At 47.2% G+C, this 17,500-nt stretch overlaps 1 protein-coding gene across 7 annotated transcripts in view; it reads right to left on the reverse strand.

Moving 5' to 3' along the window:
• Positions 1-17,500, reverse strand: part of rims2a (regulating synaptic membrane exocytosis 2a) — a 126,015-nt gene that overhangs the window by 68,611 nt on the left and 39,904 nt on the right. For all 7 annotated transcript variants that reach the window (XM_077013092.1, XM_077013091.1, XM_077013088.1 and 4 more), the window contains exon 7: positions 2,580-3,376. In XM_077013092.1, the coding sequence (XP_076869207.1) occupies positions 2,580-3,376 (797 nt within the window). The remainder of the gene's footprint in view (positions 1-2,579; positions 3,377-17,500) is intronic.

Below are 17,500 nucleotides of genomic sequence, written 5' to 3' on the forward strand. Positions count from 1 at the left end.
CTTGTGCTGCCATTTACTGGACCTTTTGCACTGGAGTAGCCACATAAATTAAATATTACCTTAACAAATAAATCATAATCTATTGTTAATCTATTGGTTATTACTGTAAACTTAATAAACAGTGCTTGTACAAAATGTTGTACTGTATAAATGCTACATCGTGCTGTTATACTAAATACTAATACTAAATACTAAACATGTTTGTGGGGCGCCCCTACACCCAGACCTTAAAAGCAAAGATGAACGAAATATATATAACAAACACCCGACTACAGCATGAGTGCAATCTGACATGACTTCCTCGCACCGGCCATCGTCCTCTCACCATAACTGATGAGGACAAGTTTGACATCCAAGTTTGACATCTAGTTGACATGGTGCTTTAGCATTACTGTGGTATTAACTTACAGACATTTTTACCGTGGCTCTCACATCCTCCTCTGCTTCCCCCTACTCTCCTCTACACACCCTTCCCTCTATCTCTCCCCTTCACTCATTTCCTTTCTTTTTCTCTCCCCCCCCCCCCCCCCCCCCCCACTCTCTATCGCCGTCCCCTCAGTGGAAGGTTGAACTGCTACATCAGACATGTGCACCAGTCTGGGGATACACTCACCAGGCTCTCCGTCACCCTGACAACTCAATAAAAACCCAGTGTAAACTATTAATTGGATCATTAATTATTGATGCTGTTTTTACTACGGGGGGGGGGGGGGGGGGGGGGACAAAAGAAACATTATGTGCTTTCATAGCAAGTCAGTGTGACGCATGATGCGAGCCAAGTGCATTGTGGACCTTGACCTGTGACCCTAGCATGGTGCCCAGTCCAAGCGTGCTGATCTTTGACCTTTGATGTCCTGACCTGTAGTGAGCAGGCCCATCTAAACTGACCAACATCCAAAGCTACTCTGCGCGATGCCATATTCAGGCCTGAGCTGTATCCCTGCTACAGTTCCACCACAAGCCCCACCCAGGACAGGGGGCTGGATCCTGACTGAAGAATCGTCCTCCACTCCCTCTGGAGGAAGCAGCAGCTGACCCTCACAGGACAGAGAAGCTCCCCAGACTGGGTGCGTCACACCTGGAACCCTCCAGCATCATGAGCACGAGCCTCTATGGAGGTGATGGAGAGATGACGGGGTCTCCCTACGCTCATGCAACAGCAGGGGCAGGACACCCCTCCCAGGTGTCGTTTGTCTTCAGAACGTTTCAGACATACTCACTATACTCTCGGGAGGCACCAGCAGATGCTTTATGAAACTTGATGCATTCGGTGTCCCCGATATCTCTAAAAGTAAACTTACTTCAAAAATCTACAATATTACAAAACAAAACACAATTTATATAATCACAAATGACCAATATATGAGATCTGCAGTAAAAAACAATTGACCCAAGGACTCCACTAGCTGCCTGTCTCAGTGCCTGACTGAAAATAACAGTGTCACTGATTCACCAAAACATGGATTAAGCTCCTCCCTTCTTTCCCAATGTTATGCAAAACATGGATTAAGCTCCTCCCTTCTTTCCCAATGTTATGCAAAACATGGATTAAGCTCCTCCCTTCGTTCCCAATGTTATGCAACACTGTCCATGAGATCAAAGACAACCAGGGTGAAGCAAGTTGTGTCAGATTAGAATGGGCGAATAGAGTGGGCAGCTTCACCGGCCTTACACACACACACACACACACACACACACACACGCACAGACACGCACACACGCTGCCCCCACGCACACACACGTATGCTTACGCACATACGTGCACACACACACATGCATGCATACACACAGACACACACACACGCTCTCACAAAGAGTGAAAGAATAGTGAGAAGTGAAGTAGTAGAAACACACGGTTCTGTTTAAAGGGTACATAGAAGCACACACACACACACACACACACACACACGCGCGCTCCAGTGTACCATCTCACAGGATTCCCAACACTTTGCATGCACACACCCACACTTGGGGAGGAGAACACAAGTTACACTGAATATCTGCACAATTAACACGTAGGCCTGGACCACAAGAACCAACCCAGAAGCAAGCGGTGGCGGATTTGTGGGAGCTGATCTCTTTAGTGGAATATTAATGATAATACAGCAACAACAGACTAAATAAGGAAGGACAGGTTAGCCATGCTAATAATGTAGCATATCTGGATTGAGTATTTCTTTATTAACTCTATGTTAGGAGAGACGTAATGCTCTGGTTATATTTCTGCATGTCATAATTGATATGCAAATCTATGCCTTGACTTACGTTAAGAACACACTGGTGATTTGATAAGACAGAAGACTGACCTCCTTTAGTCTGACCAAAATGATTAACGCTGGCCGGATCTCATGAATGTCATAATTCATCAGTGCAGAGGAAAATATCTATAATGTGTGTGATTACTCAGGATATGTTGTGCTGCCTTAGTACATCCTACAGAAATCAGCACTGATTCTTCAGAAAACCGTACAAGCCTTCTGTACAAGCCTGCTAGGAAACCATCACAATACAAAAGAAGTTCTACTCCACTGTGTGTGTGTGTGTGTGTGTGTGTGTGAGTGTGTGTTCAGTCATCCTACCTTTCTCACTGACGGACTCGCTCTCGATCTCCACATCTTCACAGCTGGTGTACTCGGGTGTGGTTGCCAGTTCCTCCTCGGAGCTGCTGAGTGACACCTGCCTCATCTTCCCGGCCCTCTTCCCCCGGTGCGGCTTGGGCGGGGGCGGCCGCACCGACTCCGATTGGTCGGAGCTGAGCGAATCGTTGCGCAGCATGCTCTCCGCCTTGTCCCGCTTGGCCTTGCGCCCGGCCCCGCCCATCTCCGGACGCTGCTCCCAGGGCCCCGTCTCTGGGCCGCCGCACGCAGCCGCCGGCCGGTGGCCCGGCCCGGGCGGGAGGCGGCCCCTGGGTGGGCCCTCCGCCTCCGCGCAGGCCAGCGACACGTCGCTATGGCGACGCTCGTGGCGGAAGCGAGACACCTCGGCGTGCATGCGCATCTGCTCTTCGTAGGGCTGCGGTTTCACCGGGTAGCGGGCCAGGTTTGGGTCGCTGCGGTAACGGGCCTCGTACGTCTCCTCCTGTCGCCTCCGCTGGGCGTCACGCTCGCTCGGCAGCGGCCCGTCGGGGACGAAGCCCGGCTGGGGCGGAGCCTCCTCCTGGGAGTGCCACCCCCCCCGCCGGGCGCGGTACGCCCCCCGAGCCTCCTCCACGTCCCTGGCCGGACGCTCGTAGCCGCCCGGCCTCTGCCTCTCCGCCGGGCCGTAGTCGGAGGGCGAGTGAGGCACGCCCCCCACGCCCGGGGTGTAGTGCGAGGGCTCCGGCTCCCTCTGGTCGTATGCTTGGCTGCCATCCCTGTTCGCTGACGGGGTCCTTTTCCTGTCAGGTGTGGAAAGAGGAAAGAGGAAGATTCGGAGTTCAGAGGTCACAGGTTCACAGGTCCATGCTCAATACTCAAATACTCAAATAGTTTATTTCTTTGCGGGGTAGTGTAGTGTCGGACGAACAGCAGTTTGAGCTCAACTTTAACTGTGTTCATTTCCAGAATACTAGGGTTGTGTGTGTGTGTGTGTGTGTGTGTGTGTGTGTGTGTGTGTGTGTTGGTAATGTCTTGACATTCAAGAAAAGTCCTGAGGGGATAGGGGTCTATATTTGGCTTGCAGGAAAACAAGAGAGATTCCACCATAGACTGAGCGCACAGATTCACATTCCCCCCTCTCTCTCTCTCTCTCTCTCTCTACAGTTTGACCCATATACTGCATAAGTATATACCTGATTCCATCAGCATCTGCTGTAATCATATGCATTAGTAACATTAAATCCAGTCTCTCTTACAGAAGCATCATATTCTGAGAATTCTGAGATCCACAGCCATGAAACACAAAGAAGCAATCTGTATGAAACCATCTGCCCAACCTCAGTTAGTACGTCCCACCTTTCCAAATACAAACCCGCATGCTGTATGGATGTAGCATTTTATTTGCAACCGAGTGGCATTTGAGCGCTAATTTGCACCATTGCGAAACTTCGAGACACAGACGCTCACCTACTGTTTGAATGCCCTGTGGTTCAACGGAGTGGTTTCCTGGGTTACCTCACAGAGGGCATCTGGTCGCCTAGTGCCACAGACGTCCACACATAAAACCAGCGGTATCTAAGCATTCACTGAGCAGGGAAGCCACAGCTAAAGTCACGCACACACGGACCATTACACAGTTTCGATGGTTGTGTGCTGAAATAGTGTGCCATTTTCAAATGAGCACAACTTACATAAAAAAGCAAGAGCTTGCACTGCCTACTCTTTAATATATAAGTACACGCAACAATACCGAGATATGAGATATGAGGTGAATGAATTAATCCAGATTTGGTTAAGCAATACCAGTCAGAAAGGAAGTGCGTGATCTGGTGATGCATGAGATCGGGTCCTGCTTGTGATCTGAGTGTGACCTGGTGCCACGTGTGATGTGGTGCAGTGTGTGATCTCTGTATCTGGAGGTTCAGATTCTGTATGATTCAGCACAGAGCTGCAAACGTGTTTGACCCGTCTCATTAAAGATTGTTCAGTGAGCTTGACCTTAATGTGACTGAAATTCTCCCACATCAGCTCTGACAGACTTATGTGTGTGTGTGTGTGTGTGTGTGTGTGTGTGTGTGTGTGTGTGTGTTTGTAGGCCTGATGTATTATTCAGCAGGTGCTGGACACTAAGCTCCATTCACAGATCTAAAATGCTGCCTCAGCATAGCCTAATTATGTATGAACATTTGGTGCGTGCGTGTGTGTGTGAGCGTGTGTGTGTGTGTGTGCACTCTTGGCTTATGTTGGCCTGCATAATGAGAAAGTGTGTGTGTTGACTGGATGGAACATATGTGTGTGTGTGTGTGTGTGTGTGTGTGTGTGTGTGTGTGTGTGTGTGTGTGTGTGTGTAGGGCTTGAGCGAGTGTGAATTGCTTCAGTAAGTACTCTTAGACAGCCTGCAGGGACATCAACCCTTAAGGATATTGTGTTATGAAATTCTCTAAAGGACCCCATCCAACTATCCATCTCTCTCCTGCTCTCTCATCTGCACTCCACTCTGTCTCTGTCTCTCTCTCTCTCTCTCTTTCTCTCTGGCATACACAAACACAAACACACAAACACACACGACTTGGTCAGCTAATATCCTGAAGAGTAGCATCACAGGCTTTATCACTAACCCTTATACAGTTTCTATCAGCTCATGATTCCATCATGGATATCTTCTCCTGTGGGTGTGTTTTTCCTCTGAAGCTCCTCCTCCACTTTGGCCCGGCACCGCCTACTATACCAGGTAGAGAGGAGGCAGGCTTTTGCTCTCTGTGGTGATTTACCTGTGCTATGTTTGCTAGTTTGCTATCTGTTCGATCGAAGTATGATGGGTGGCCTATTTTAATGTTTATGGGGGGGTGCCTAGGGTGGAAGGGGGGGGGGGGGGGGTATTTAATTTTGTTCAGCTGGGGGGGGGGGGCCTTTGGGAGCCACTTAGGTTGTTATTCTGAGCTATGACTACACACCAACTATTTTGTCTTGGAGAGTAGCAACTCCCTTGTTAGCTAACATTCTGTCATCCTGTAACTGATCTGGTGGTTGGGAGGAGGGCCGTCATCTGGGACGTTCGTCGTGCTTCCATGTGAGAAACCAGCAGAGTTGGGGAGGGACGGAGGACCACCCCCCCACCCACACCCAACGAGTGATTCATGAGCCTTGGGTCACACTCTGTTTCTACACTCCAACACACACACATCTGACTCTTTTCATCTTATCTCAGCACCTAGTTTACAGACAGTACATACGTTAGCTTTATTAGCCTAGCCTCAGTTTCCCATTAAGTACGGTGGTCCAGAAATAGCTGGTCTAGTGAATCTTTCACAACATCTCATTTCTAGAGACATGAGAAACAGAGACTAACACAGCACGATACCGAGACTCGCTAGGAAACAGCTTATCGATTGCCACGATAAAAGTAACCTGTAGGGAACCCAACCGAACCTGAAGGTAAAACGAGTTTTGGAAGTCGGGTGACAACATGGAGGACCAAAAGCACGGAGTCAGACAAGATCAGAAGAGGCACGGTCTGTGATTAAGAGCTGTTGTAGACCCTGGAGACGACACGTCGGAGTGCTTTGGCCGGAGCAGTCATGCTGTGAGAGGTTGCAGATAAGCAACAGCGCGTGTCTGCTAGTGTGGGCCTGTAGAGCTGGATTGACGGGGCACCTGTGTGGGCTACAAAGGAAAATGAAAAGTGCTCTATGCACTTCAGTCTCTGTTCATGTTTATTCTTCCCACGTGTTTATTGTTCTTGAATGTAACATAGATCTTTCAGAAAACATGACCAACATGATACACATAAACACACACAACCACATACACAAACACTGGCCTCTGCTGTCCGGTACTGACCAGGTTAACCACGAGACACTTAGGACCACCTGTGCACATCACATTGATCTTCCCTCCCAGAAAGGCAGATCCATACACATCTGCCCCACGTCCCAGAATGCTGGCTGACGAAGGCACAGTAACGGCCGCCCCATATCACAGCAGGAGAGGATGAGGATGAGATCCCACGCCCGACACTCCTTTTACCGAGCGCACTCTCAGACGTGAGGGTTTGGGGGGGGGGGGGGGGGGGGGAACAGGAAGAAAACTGCTCAGATGGCACCGGGGCGATTTGCATAAGCACGAGAGTGAGAAAGTGCAATGTAGGTGCAGTGAGGAGTGCGCCCTCTGGAGGACAACAGCAATTCAACACAAAGGAAAACAGAACAGCTAAATAATTGTGAACAAATTAAACCCCTAACCCTCATAAACCGCTGGTACAGTTGTCCTTATTGAATTGAAAACACAAACACGGTAGCCTCATAAAACCATTCTGGCCCCTTAATGATGCAGGCAACCTGTGAGAGACATCTAAACTGACCCAAAGCCCTTTTGCACTAGTGCCAGTTGAGAAGCCCATATGTTCACCCATATGAAAGCCTTTCCCTCTGGACCCCTGGTCAGTACAGCCATCACATATGAATCTGCAAATACACATAAATAAAAGTCCTATCTGATACGTAAACGGTAGCAGCGAAAATATGTTCTCATAATCTCATAAGGTTCATTCTGAGTTTATCTGAGTTTATATGAGCTTATATGAGTTTATATGAGTACCTGCAACAGTGCCTGAGAGTGACACCCCGCCCATCCTCCCTCCAGCTGCAAGGCCTGCTGGGAGTTTTGAGTAGGGTTATTATGGGCCATTGTGCAAAACGTGGGGGAGGAGCCACTCCGAGGCTGGGGCTGGATTATGGGACTTATCCTGGCTCGGATTGGTGGACACGCTGGGCTCAGCTTGACCGACGGCCACTGTGGGGATTTGATCTAATCGGCTCCCGCAGCAAATCAGCATGGAGCAGTATTCCAAATCTGAACATACGGCCAGCTTTCCTGCTTTTCTGGCAACCTGATGCAGAATAAATGTCAATTCTGTCTTTCTCATTCTGTTTTAGGAGTGATAATCCCTGAGATCATCTCATTTTCTAATCTTGGCACAGGGGTATATGAGGAATGACTGAACAAAGATAATTACCTCAGTGCATAGTATAGCTTTACCTCACATGCACACACGCAGCTTTACCAGGGCTTCCAAGTTCCTGATTAAATTTATTTTTTAAGATATTTAATTTACTTACAATTTATTTTGCATGTTTTTTGCAAATAACCATTGTTGCATGAGTGTTTTGCATTATTTATTGCATGGTTAGCTATGATTTTCTTAGTGATAAAACAGTGATAAAGAGAAAAAAATCACTGATCTCATCTGAATTTGGACTTTTTCAAATTGTCGTCCGATCCTTCGTTCTCCGTGCTTTTGTGTGTGTGTTTGTGTTCTGGTGTGTGTCTTTTAATTAACCATCTCCATGTACCTTCAACTATAGTATCTTGTACTTGTACATCTGTGCAACAACTCTTACACTGTGACTGAATGAAAAAATGATGAATAATTTCTTAATCGAGGCGAAAGAGGACGGGATCAGCAGAAAGCTCCTCTCAAACAAGGGAGCAAGCATGGCTCGGCCACGCGTGACTCACCACCTGCATCAGCCCTGGAGAGTTTAGAAGTTTCTAGAAGTTTAGGAGTGCGGGCCAATCGATGTCACCACTGTGGGAAGTCTGCTGCCCTAAAAAGCAGGGAGTTAACATCCTAACTGAACAGGGAATAGGGAATAAAGAATAGGGAATAAAGAACAGGGAATAGGGAATAAAGAATAAAGAATAGGGAATAGGGAATAGAGAATAGGGAATAGGGAATAAAGAATAGGGAATAGGGAATAAAGAATAGTGAATAGGGAATAAAGAATAGGGAATAGGGAATAAAGAATAGGGAATAGGGAATAAAGAATAGTGAATAGGGAATAAAGAATAGGGAATAGGGAATAGGGAATAAAGAATAGGGAATAGGGAATAAAGAATAGTGAATAGGGAATAAAGAATAGGGAATAGGGAATAGGGAATAAAGAATAGGGAATAGGGAATAAAGAATAGGGGATCACTGACTGACGTTGGATGGCAGTTCAGTTCCTTTGGTTCTCAAGAGGGGAAATATATTTTATAGACACGTGCAGTAAACGTATCAGACATGAATAAAAACACAATATAACACACAATGCAGCTCATATATTAGATTCAGTGACAACAAAATACGTATATCACACATCTGTTGTTTTCTCCACTGGGAACCTAAATCTAAATCTATAATCGTTTACATCATTTAGAGTTAATCGTTTATTCTCTGGCATCTTGTGAAAAACGTAACACCTTAACGTAACGTAACCTTAACGTTCACGTTAGCGTAAACATGACACCTTAACAAAGAATTCAACAAATCAAACGATTCAGCAAATGACTAGAAAAGGCTTGTGAACACCCTGTCCGTACTGAACATGTATAAGATCATGAGTCTAGATTCTGCTGCTTTTATTTATTTATTACAAATTATATCAGCAGTCATGTTAAAGGTCATACCTTATCATTAATATCTGGCACCAGGTATTTAACAACAAAGTCAGCTGCCGTAGTGTTAATCAGTACAGGTGATGCAGCCTGTGTGAGTGGACATAGAGGTACTGCTGTGGGGTCTAGATCTCCTCCTGGACAACAGGGTGTCCATTCAGCTCAATAACTCACATGTACAAAAGATGGCTTTGGAAAGCAAGGCACCCACAGCATGTAGTAAAAAGATGTTCTTACGTGATTTAGTTATTATGAAACGACTACCAGTAAGCATCGTGCTTTACATACGATTACAGTTAGCCAGAGCGTTCCATCTGTTGTGTGAATCAGAACATTTTTTTCTTCTTCTTTGGTAACAGAAACATATGCGTGCGTGCCTGCGCACATGCACACACACACACACACACACACACACACACACACACACACACACACACACACACACAGGCCCAGGTCTGAAAAAAGGAATAGGACATCTGGTAACGGCAGGAACCTTGCAACCTGCGTGCTGGGGAACATTCCAGAACAGGAGGACAAAGGAAGCAGCCCAGTTCTCCGCACCACAGTGGAGCGCACGTCATTAATGCCGCCCCCCACGGACGCGCCATGCGGAGAGACCGTGTTCCTGCCACGTCTGTCCTTCGCGTGGTGGCAGGAACACCGGCCGACCCAAGCAGGCACTCTCCCCACGGAGCCAAAGCAGGCGTTAAAGCAGTCTGTGCAGAACGCACAGCCCACCGCCCCGCCCCCTGGCCATGTATGAGGGGAGACAGAACCGCTCCGGCCACAGAACCGCTCCGGCCAGGGCCCCGAGTGGCTCCCAATCCAACCGCGACAGCCTGACAAGTCCTGAAACCTCATGCACGCAGTGAACGTCCTGAACTGGGACGGCACGCTGGCTCAGAAGGGCAACGAGCACAATTAACCAGACTCCCCCACGACGGAGAGGAAACTTCTGTATCCACAGGAGTCACCAGAGGGGCCGCGATCAACAGCTGATGTTTCGTAGCAGGACACACACACGTGCAGTCTGAGCACCGAAGCCCAGAACCCCATCACACACCTGGCATTCACGGAAGCAAGTCATCAATGGAGCGACTCCACCCACACTCACATGCACACAAGCATATTTTAAGATACAAACAACATATTTTAAAATATGTGCACATTTTACATGTATAAGGTTTGGAGACATATATTTACACACACACACACACTCACTGGCCACTTTACACCTGTCCAACTGCTCATTAATGCAAATGTCAAATCAGCAACGCAGTGCATTTAGGCATGTAGACCATTTGCTGATGTTCAAACCAAGAATCACAATGGGAGAGAAGAAAGGAGATTTAAATGACTTTGAACGTAGCATGTTTGTTGGTGCCAGTCAAGTCTCAGTATTTCAGAAACTGCTGATCTACTGGGATTTTCAAGCACAACCATCTCTAGGGTTTACAGAGAATGGTCCGAAAAAGAGAAAATATCCAGTGAGTGGCAGTTCTGTGGGTGCAGATGCCTTGTTGATGCCAGAGGGTAGAGGAAAATAGCCAGACTGGTTGGAGCTGATAGAACCGTTACAGCCGAGGCAGAAGAGCATCTCTGAACACACATGGATCCATCCTGCCTTGTATCAACGGTTCAGGCTGGTGGTGGTAATGCAATAGTGTGGGGGATATCTTCCTGGCACACTTTGGGCCCATTAGTACCAATTAAGCATTGGGTCAATGCCACAGCCTACCTGAGTATTGTTGCTGACCATGTCCATCCCTTTATGACCACAGCGTACCCATCTTCTGATGGCTACTTCCAGCAGGATAACACGCCATGTCATAAAGCGTGAATCATCTCAGACTGGTTTCTTGAACATGACAATGAGTTCACTGTACTCAGATGGCCTCCACAGTCACCAGATCTCAGTCCAATAGAACACCTTTGGGATGTGGTGGAACGGGAGATTCACATCATGGATGTGCAGCTGACAAATCTGCAGCAACTGTGTGATGTTATCATGTCAATATGGACCAGACTCTCTGAGGAATGTTTCCAGTACCTTGTTGAATCTATGTAATGAGTTCTGAAGGCAAAAGGGGGTCCAAACTGGTACCAGCAAGGTGTACCTAATAAAGTGACCGGTGTGTGTGTGTGTGTATATATATATATATATATACATATAAAAAAGATGTGTGTTCAATGTCTTAGAAATTTGGTCAGCACAAAAAACGTGATATGCCAAATATGTCACTGACATCAAATACAGAGTTTCATTTAAAAATAGAAAAAACAACCTGCTTAAATTTATTCTCCCTCTGAAGACCCCTCCACACACACACACACACACACACACACACACACACACACACACATTTCCTGGTCCTGCTCACTACACATTTTTCATTATGGCGAACAGACTGTGTGTCAAATCAAGGGAAGCAGCAACATCAGGCAGGACAGGTGTGTGTGTGTGTGTGTGTGTGTGTGTGTGTGTGTGTGTGTGTGTGTGTGTGTGTGTGTACCTGCACACGCTGGAGAAGAGGGTAATAAAAAAGCCAGGGGTGAGTCAGGAGACACTTCAATAATCACAGCCCCAAAAATAACCGCATCCTAAGGGGTGGGGCCTAGCTTCTGTGGCAGGATATCTTCCAACCCTGTCTGTCTGTCTGTCTGTCTGTCCCTCAGTCTCTTTCTTACTCACTTTCTTCCCTGTCTGGCCTGTAGATGGCCCCTGCTGTGGGGTGGCACAAATGACAGACTGAAGCACCGTACAAGGCCACAGGTTCAAATGCTTCAAGAAAAAAAACGTCACTTCACTTCAGAGCTTTTCAATGTTCTTTAGAATATATAATATTTCTGTTACATATTAAAATTACTTGCTGTCATCTACAGCAGATGATGTATGTTTTGGAAGTCATTGAGTAAACCCTCATGACAAAATGTACAAAGTTCATCACTATGCTCATTCCTGCCGAGAGCATGTAGATTGTAGCTGAGACAGAGTAAAGGAGCTAACACAGGCTGGCCCAAGGACATTCACTCCCTATTACCATGGAGACACCGGAGACAAAAACCACATAACATATTAAACACTCTATAAAATGCTGTAAAGACTCTATCAATCTAATTATCATTAACATGTCCCATAATCCAAATCTCCAAACAGTAAAATGATTAGATAGATAGATAGATAGATAGATAGATAGATAGATAGATAGATAGATAGATAGATAGATAGATAGATCTATCCACGAGACACTGTGGTTGCAGGAGTTGACGGGTATTTGCGTGCAATGGGCACCAGGTGTGGGTGTGGTGGACACCCCTCCATATCCATTTTGGGCTTTGCTTTGTAGCGGTCCAGACACTGTTCTATTGACTCTTCCTCTTCATCTTCATCTGTATCAGAAGAACCCAGCAGGAAGACAGACATCCTCAACATCTTTGCTGGATGCACCTCTGTTTTCTCTACAGGTGGTTATTGTGCAGACATCATCTCCCATCATCAGGTTGTGATCACTGCTCTCATCTTTGAGAAGACATTTCAGGTCCTTAAACCTGGGATCAAGTGCAGTAGCAATCTTGAGCTTTGTGAGGTTGGTGGTCTCCTTCCGTTTAGCTAGGTGTGTGGTGAAGACCGTCTTGAACCACTCTACATAGACTGGATCATCATCTGAGGACTCCGTAACTCTAAACATAAGGCTGGCAACACCACTGAACAAGAGACGTACGGTTCCCCCCCAAGTGGATCAGTCACATATCCGCCCATGTGAAGCACAAGATGTTTTAAACATGATAGTTTTGTTGCTAACTACAGAAAGAAATCACATTGCTTCCGTAGGTATGCACAGAGAGAGAGACAGAGAGAAAAAGAGAGAGAGAGAGAGAGATATGGCAAGCTCTTGTTCACTCAACATGGTAATGGTGCAGTTTTGCAGAGCCAGTGTTGCGGTCATTGGAGATGTTTCTCTGGGTGCGCTTTACCATTTCTAGGGTAGTTCCATCTTGTTGAAACGTTTTGAACGAGTGATTCCTCCTTCTGTCCAAGTGCAGCTTGCTGTTCTCTTAACTCCTGTGCTTTTCTGGGCTGTGCTTAAAGTGCCCGACAATCTTGCGACATTTAGCCAGAACATTATCAAATCCACTGTCATGAAGTGAAACCGTGACCGTTCTTTGCAGACTGTGGTGGTCGCACAGGGCACATGGTCTAATAGAAGTAGTCTCACGGCTGCAACCATGTTACGAGCACTGTAATTGCCAAGAGTACATCACTTTCCAATGATATTCCACTCTTTTGCGAGGTCTAGAAAATGATCAGCACATGCCTCTGCGTAGTTTCGTCTTTTTGCTTTACTCACAGTTAGTGCAAAGGACTACAGGTTCCATTCAGTATCAGCGAAGTGGGCATGCAGTGACACCCAAGTAGTCCAGTGGTGGCCTGTGAGAGCGACACACTCAGCTTGCTCGAGCACGTTCACCTTTCGTGCCCTCTCGCTTTCAAACACAGAGTGCATTCTTGAAACGACGGTTGCTCTCGATGGGAGATTATAAGAGGTGTCTCCTGATGCTATTCCAATGATTTCTCAGTCCACTATCTTCTGCTATGTTCTCTGGACGGCAGTGTTTAGCTATCCAGTTAACCAAAGCAGTAGTGAGCACTTACAGGTTTCGTTATTCGGCCACCAGTACCGCACTCCTGTAATGTGAACTGGCGAGGGCCAGAAGACACAGTTTCAGTAGGGAGCTTAGTTTTGAAGTGATGTGTCAAAGACGAATTACTTCTGTGGTAATTAAATTCGACTTTGCAAACTGCGCAGATAACTTTTGTTTTCTCCAATGGTCCATCGGGCAATTTTTTAAATAAAACTTTCCCCCTAAAACTATATATATGTGTGTGTGTGTGTGGTGGTATATATGGTGTATAACTGGTGTGTCTTTTTTTGTATTCTCTCTGACAGGATTCTTGCTTTATGGTGTCTTAGACTTAGACTTAGACTTAGTATAATGCACTAGCTTGAGGATTTTCTTCTTGCTTAACACTACTGTAAGTCACTCAGGACGTCTGCTAAACGCTGTAAACATAAAAGCTCCCCCTTAGCATCACTGTGCACTTCCTGTAGCCAATCCTGTAATGTCCAGCCTGCTTTAGGGAGACTGTGAAGAAGCCGACGTTTCAAACGTATGTTTTAGAGGTTGGGGAGAACTTTGTGCAGATCCAGGGGGTTATCCCCTCTGGCCCAACACCTTCTCATTGTTTCCTCCAGAGGGACCTGATCACAAGTGCACCTAGAGAAATCTACTTTGGGCTAAATGCAATAATGGAAAGCCAACAAGGAATCCTCTCTACCAAACACCCACCTGGTGGCATCAGTGGTCACTGCAATAACCTTTAGCAGCTTATGGGAATTGAGTTTGTTTTTTTGTGTATTTCTGTGCTATCACACACATTCACCTTTCTGTTCACTTCTTTTCCCTCAAATACAACCCATCATACCATATCAGGGGTAAAACCACTAAAGGGCATAAGGGTAGAATACCAGGAGGCGGAGAATCCTACAGAGGCAAATGCAGGTTCCAGCCTGTAGCTGCTGAGGAGAGCCGCGCAATCAGCAAAGTCTTCCCCCAGAAACAAGGGACAAAAATGTTGGTTCCAGCCTGATTAATTTCAGACAAACACTTCAGAAGCTGCTGATCAGAAGCTGATCATGAGTAAACATCTTGACCAACAGTGTTTTAATCAAACCTCTGGTGAACTGATGACAGTATGCTTGAATCCTTAACATTTATTTCTAACTATAAGAGTTATTAGGAAATAATTCTGAACCCAGAAGGCAAACCTAATTTTCAAGATACATCAGCAAAACCAAAAAAATAAGAAACTGTCCCCCCACACAAAATATAAAAGTTTGGTGTACTCTGGTGATCAGAGGTACTTCAAAAAAGTTTGGAAACTGTTAGTGACACTGAACACTGAGCCTCTAAGATTTAATTGATAGGCAGGAAATGACGCTTCCTTCCACAGATGTTTCATGATTGGTTAATACAGTTAGAACATTTCATTTAATCTGCCGATTATAGAAATTAAGCCAGTCACAGAGATGTTTTTTTTTTTGTCAAAATATTTCTTTAAGGGACGATAGCTATCAGGATGCAAAGGCAGTTCAGTCATTGTTCTTAGAATAATTTGTTAACAGCAAATTTAATACATGGGCATTAGAGCAGACAAAGGATTCATCTCATTAAATGGCATTTACTGTAGTAACATATCCCACAGCAAGACTGAGCTGTGACAGAGGGGGTAAACAGAGAGAAGAGAGAGGTTAGCCAGGTTAAATGTAATCGAGGAGGACAGGGGCTCGGCTCTGGACTGAGCAGTAATGAATTAAAGAGGACCTGCGTTTGAAGATGCCCGCCTTATCAGCAGGAACGTTTATCTGCAAACTTCTAAAACGCCCTTGAGTGCCTCCACGGCAACTGGCAACAGCTGAGTGTCCTAGCAACGGGCGGGTTTATTAGAGCATTATTGGGAATGAGAGCATTATTTATTTGTTATATGGAATGAGAAGGCAAGGAGCAGGTAGTGTGGCCTTGTGTGCTAGTGACAGGATGTTCTAAGAAGAAAACCACTAGCCTCATTTCTCCATCCTTAGGCTCTCCTACAGGGTGTTCGCAAGAATGAACCCTCCTCTGAACCTAGAAGAGATGAATAAATGCATGTGGGAGGGGAGGAGACAGAGGAGGAGAGGAGTAGAGAGAGGGGAGAGGAGAAAAGAGGAGGAGAGGAGTAGAGAGGAGGAGAGGAGTAGAGAGAGAGGAGTAGAGAGAGGGGAGAGGAGGAGAGAGAGGGGAGAGGAGGAGAGGAGTAGTGAGGGGAGAGGAGAAAAGAGGAGGAGAGGAGTAGAGAGAGGGGAGAGGAGGAGAGAGAGGGGAGAGGAGAAAAGAGGAGGAGAGGAGTAGAGAGAGGGGAGAGGAGGAGAGGAGTAGTGATGGGAGAGGAGAAAAGAGGAGGAGAGGAGTAGAGAGAGGGGAGAGGAGGAGAGAGAGGGGAGAGGAGTAGAGAGAGGGGAGAGGAGGAGAGGAGTAGTGAGGGGAGAGGAGAAAAGGGGAGGAGAGGAGTAGAGAGAGAGGAGAGGAGAGGAGAGGGGAGAGGAGAAAAGAGGAGGAGAGGAGTAGAGAGGAGGAGAGGAGTAGAGAGAGGGAGAGGAGTAGAGAGAGAGGAGTAGAGAGAGGGGAGAGGAGAAAAGAGGAGGAGAGGAGTAGAGAGAGGGGAGAGGAGGAGAGGAGTAGTGAGGGGAGAGGAGAAAAGAAGAGGAGAGGAGTAGAGAGGAGGAGAGGAGTAGAGAGAGAGGAGAGGAGTAGAGAGAGAGGAGTAGAGAGAGGGGAGAGGAGTAGAGAGGAGGAGAGGAGTAGAGAGAGGGGAGAGGAGAAAAGAGGAGGAGAGGAGTAGAGAGAGGGGAGAGGAGGAGAGAGAGGGGAGAGGAGGAGAGGAGTAGAGAGAGAGGAGTAGTGAGGGGAGAGGAGAAAAGAGGAGGAGAGGAGTAGAGAGAGGGGAGAGGAGTAGAGAGGAGGAGAGGGGTAGTGAGGGGAGAGGAAAAAAGAAGAGGAGAGGAGTAGAGAGGAGGAGAGGAGTAGAGAGGGGGAGAGGAGTAGGGAGGAGGAGAGGAGTAGAGAGGAGGAGAGGAGTAGAGAGGGGGAGAGGAGTAGAGAGGAGGAGAGGAGTAGAGAGGGAGAGAGGAGTAGAGAGGAGGAGAGGAGTAGAGAGGGGGAGAGGAGTAGAGAGGAGGAGAGGAGTAAAGAGGAGGAGAGGAGTAGAGAGGGGGAGAGGAGTAGAGAGGAGGAGAGGAGTAGAGAGGGGGAGAGGAGTAAAGAGAGGGGGAGAGGAGTAGAGAGGGGGAGAGGAGTAGAGAGGGGGAGAGGAGTAGAGAGGGGGGGAGAGGAGTAGAGAGGAGGAGAGGAGTAGAGAGGGGGAGAGGAGTAGAGAGGAGGAGAGGAGTAGAGAGGGGGAGAGGAGTAGAGAGAGGGGGAGAGGAGTAGAGAGGGGGAGAGGAGTAGAGAGGAGGAGAGGAGTAGAGAGGGGGAGAGGAGTAGAGAGGAGGAGAGGAGTAGAGAGGGGGAGAGGAGTAGAGAGGAGGAGAGGAGTAGAGAGGAGAAGAGGAGTAGAGAGGGGGAGAGGAGTAGAGAGGAGGAGAGGAGGAGAGAGGAGGAGAGGAGTAGAGAGGGGGAGAGGAGTAGAGAGAGAGGAGTAGAGAGAGGGGAGAGGAGAAAAGAGGAGGAGAGGAGTAGAGAGAGGGGAGAGGAGGAGAGGAGTAGTGAGGGGAGAGGAGTAGTGAGGGGAGAGGAGAAAAGAGGAGGAGAGGAGTAGAGAGGAGGAGAGGAGTAGAGAGGAGGAGAGGAGTAGAGAGGGGGAGAGGAGTAGAGAGGAGGAGAGGAGTAGAGAGGGGGAGAGGAGTAGAGAGGAGGAGAGGAGTAGAGAGGAGGAGAGGAGTAGAGAGGGG

The sequence above is a fragment of the Brachyhypopomus gauderio genome, chromosome 7 (genome assembly GCF_052324685.1).
Source record: "Brachyhypopomus gauderio isolate BG-103 chromosome 7, BGAUD_0.2, whole genome shotgun sequence".
In the NCBI taxonomy this organism is placed as follows: Eukaryota; Metazoa; Chordata; class Actinopteri; order Gymnotiformes; family Hypopomidae; genus Brachyhypopomus; species Brachyhypopomus gauderio.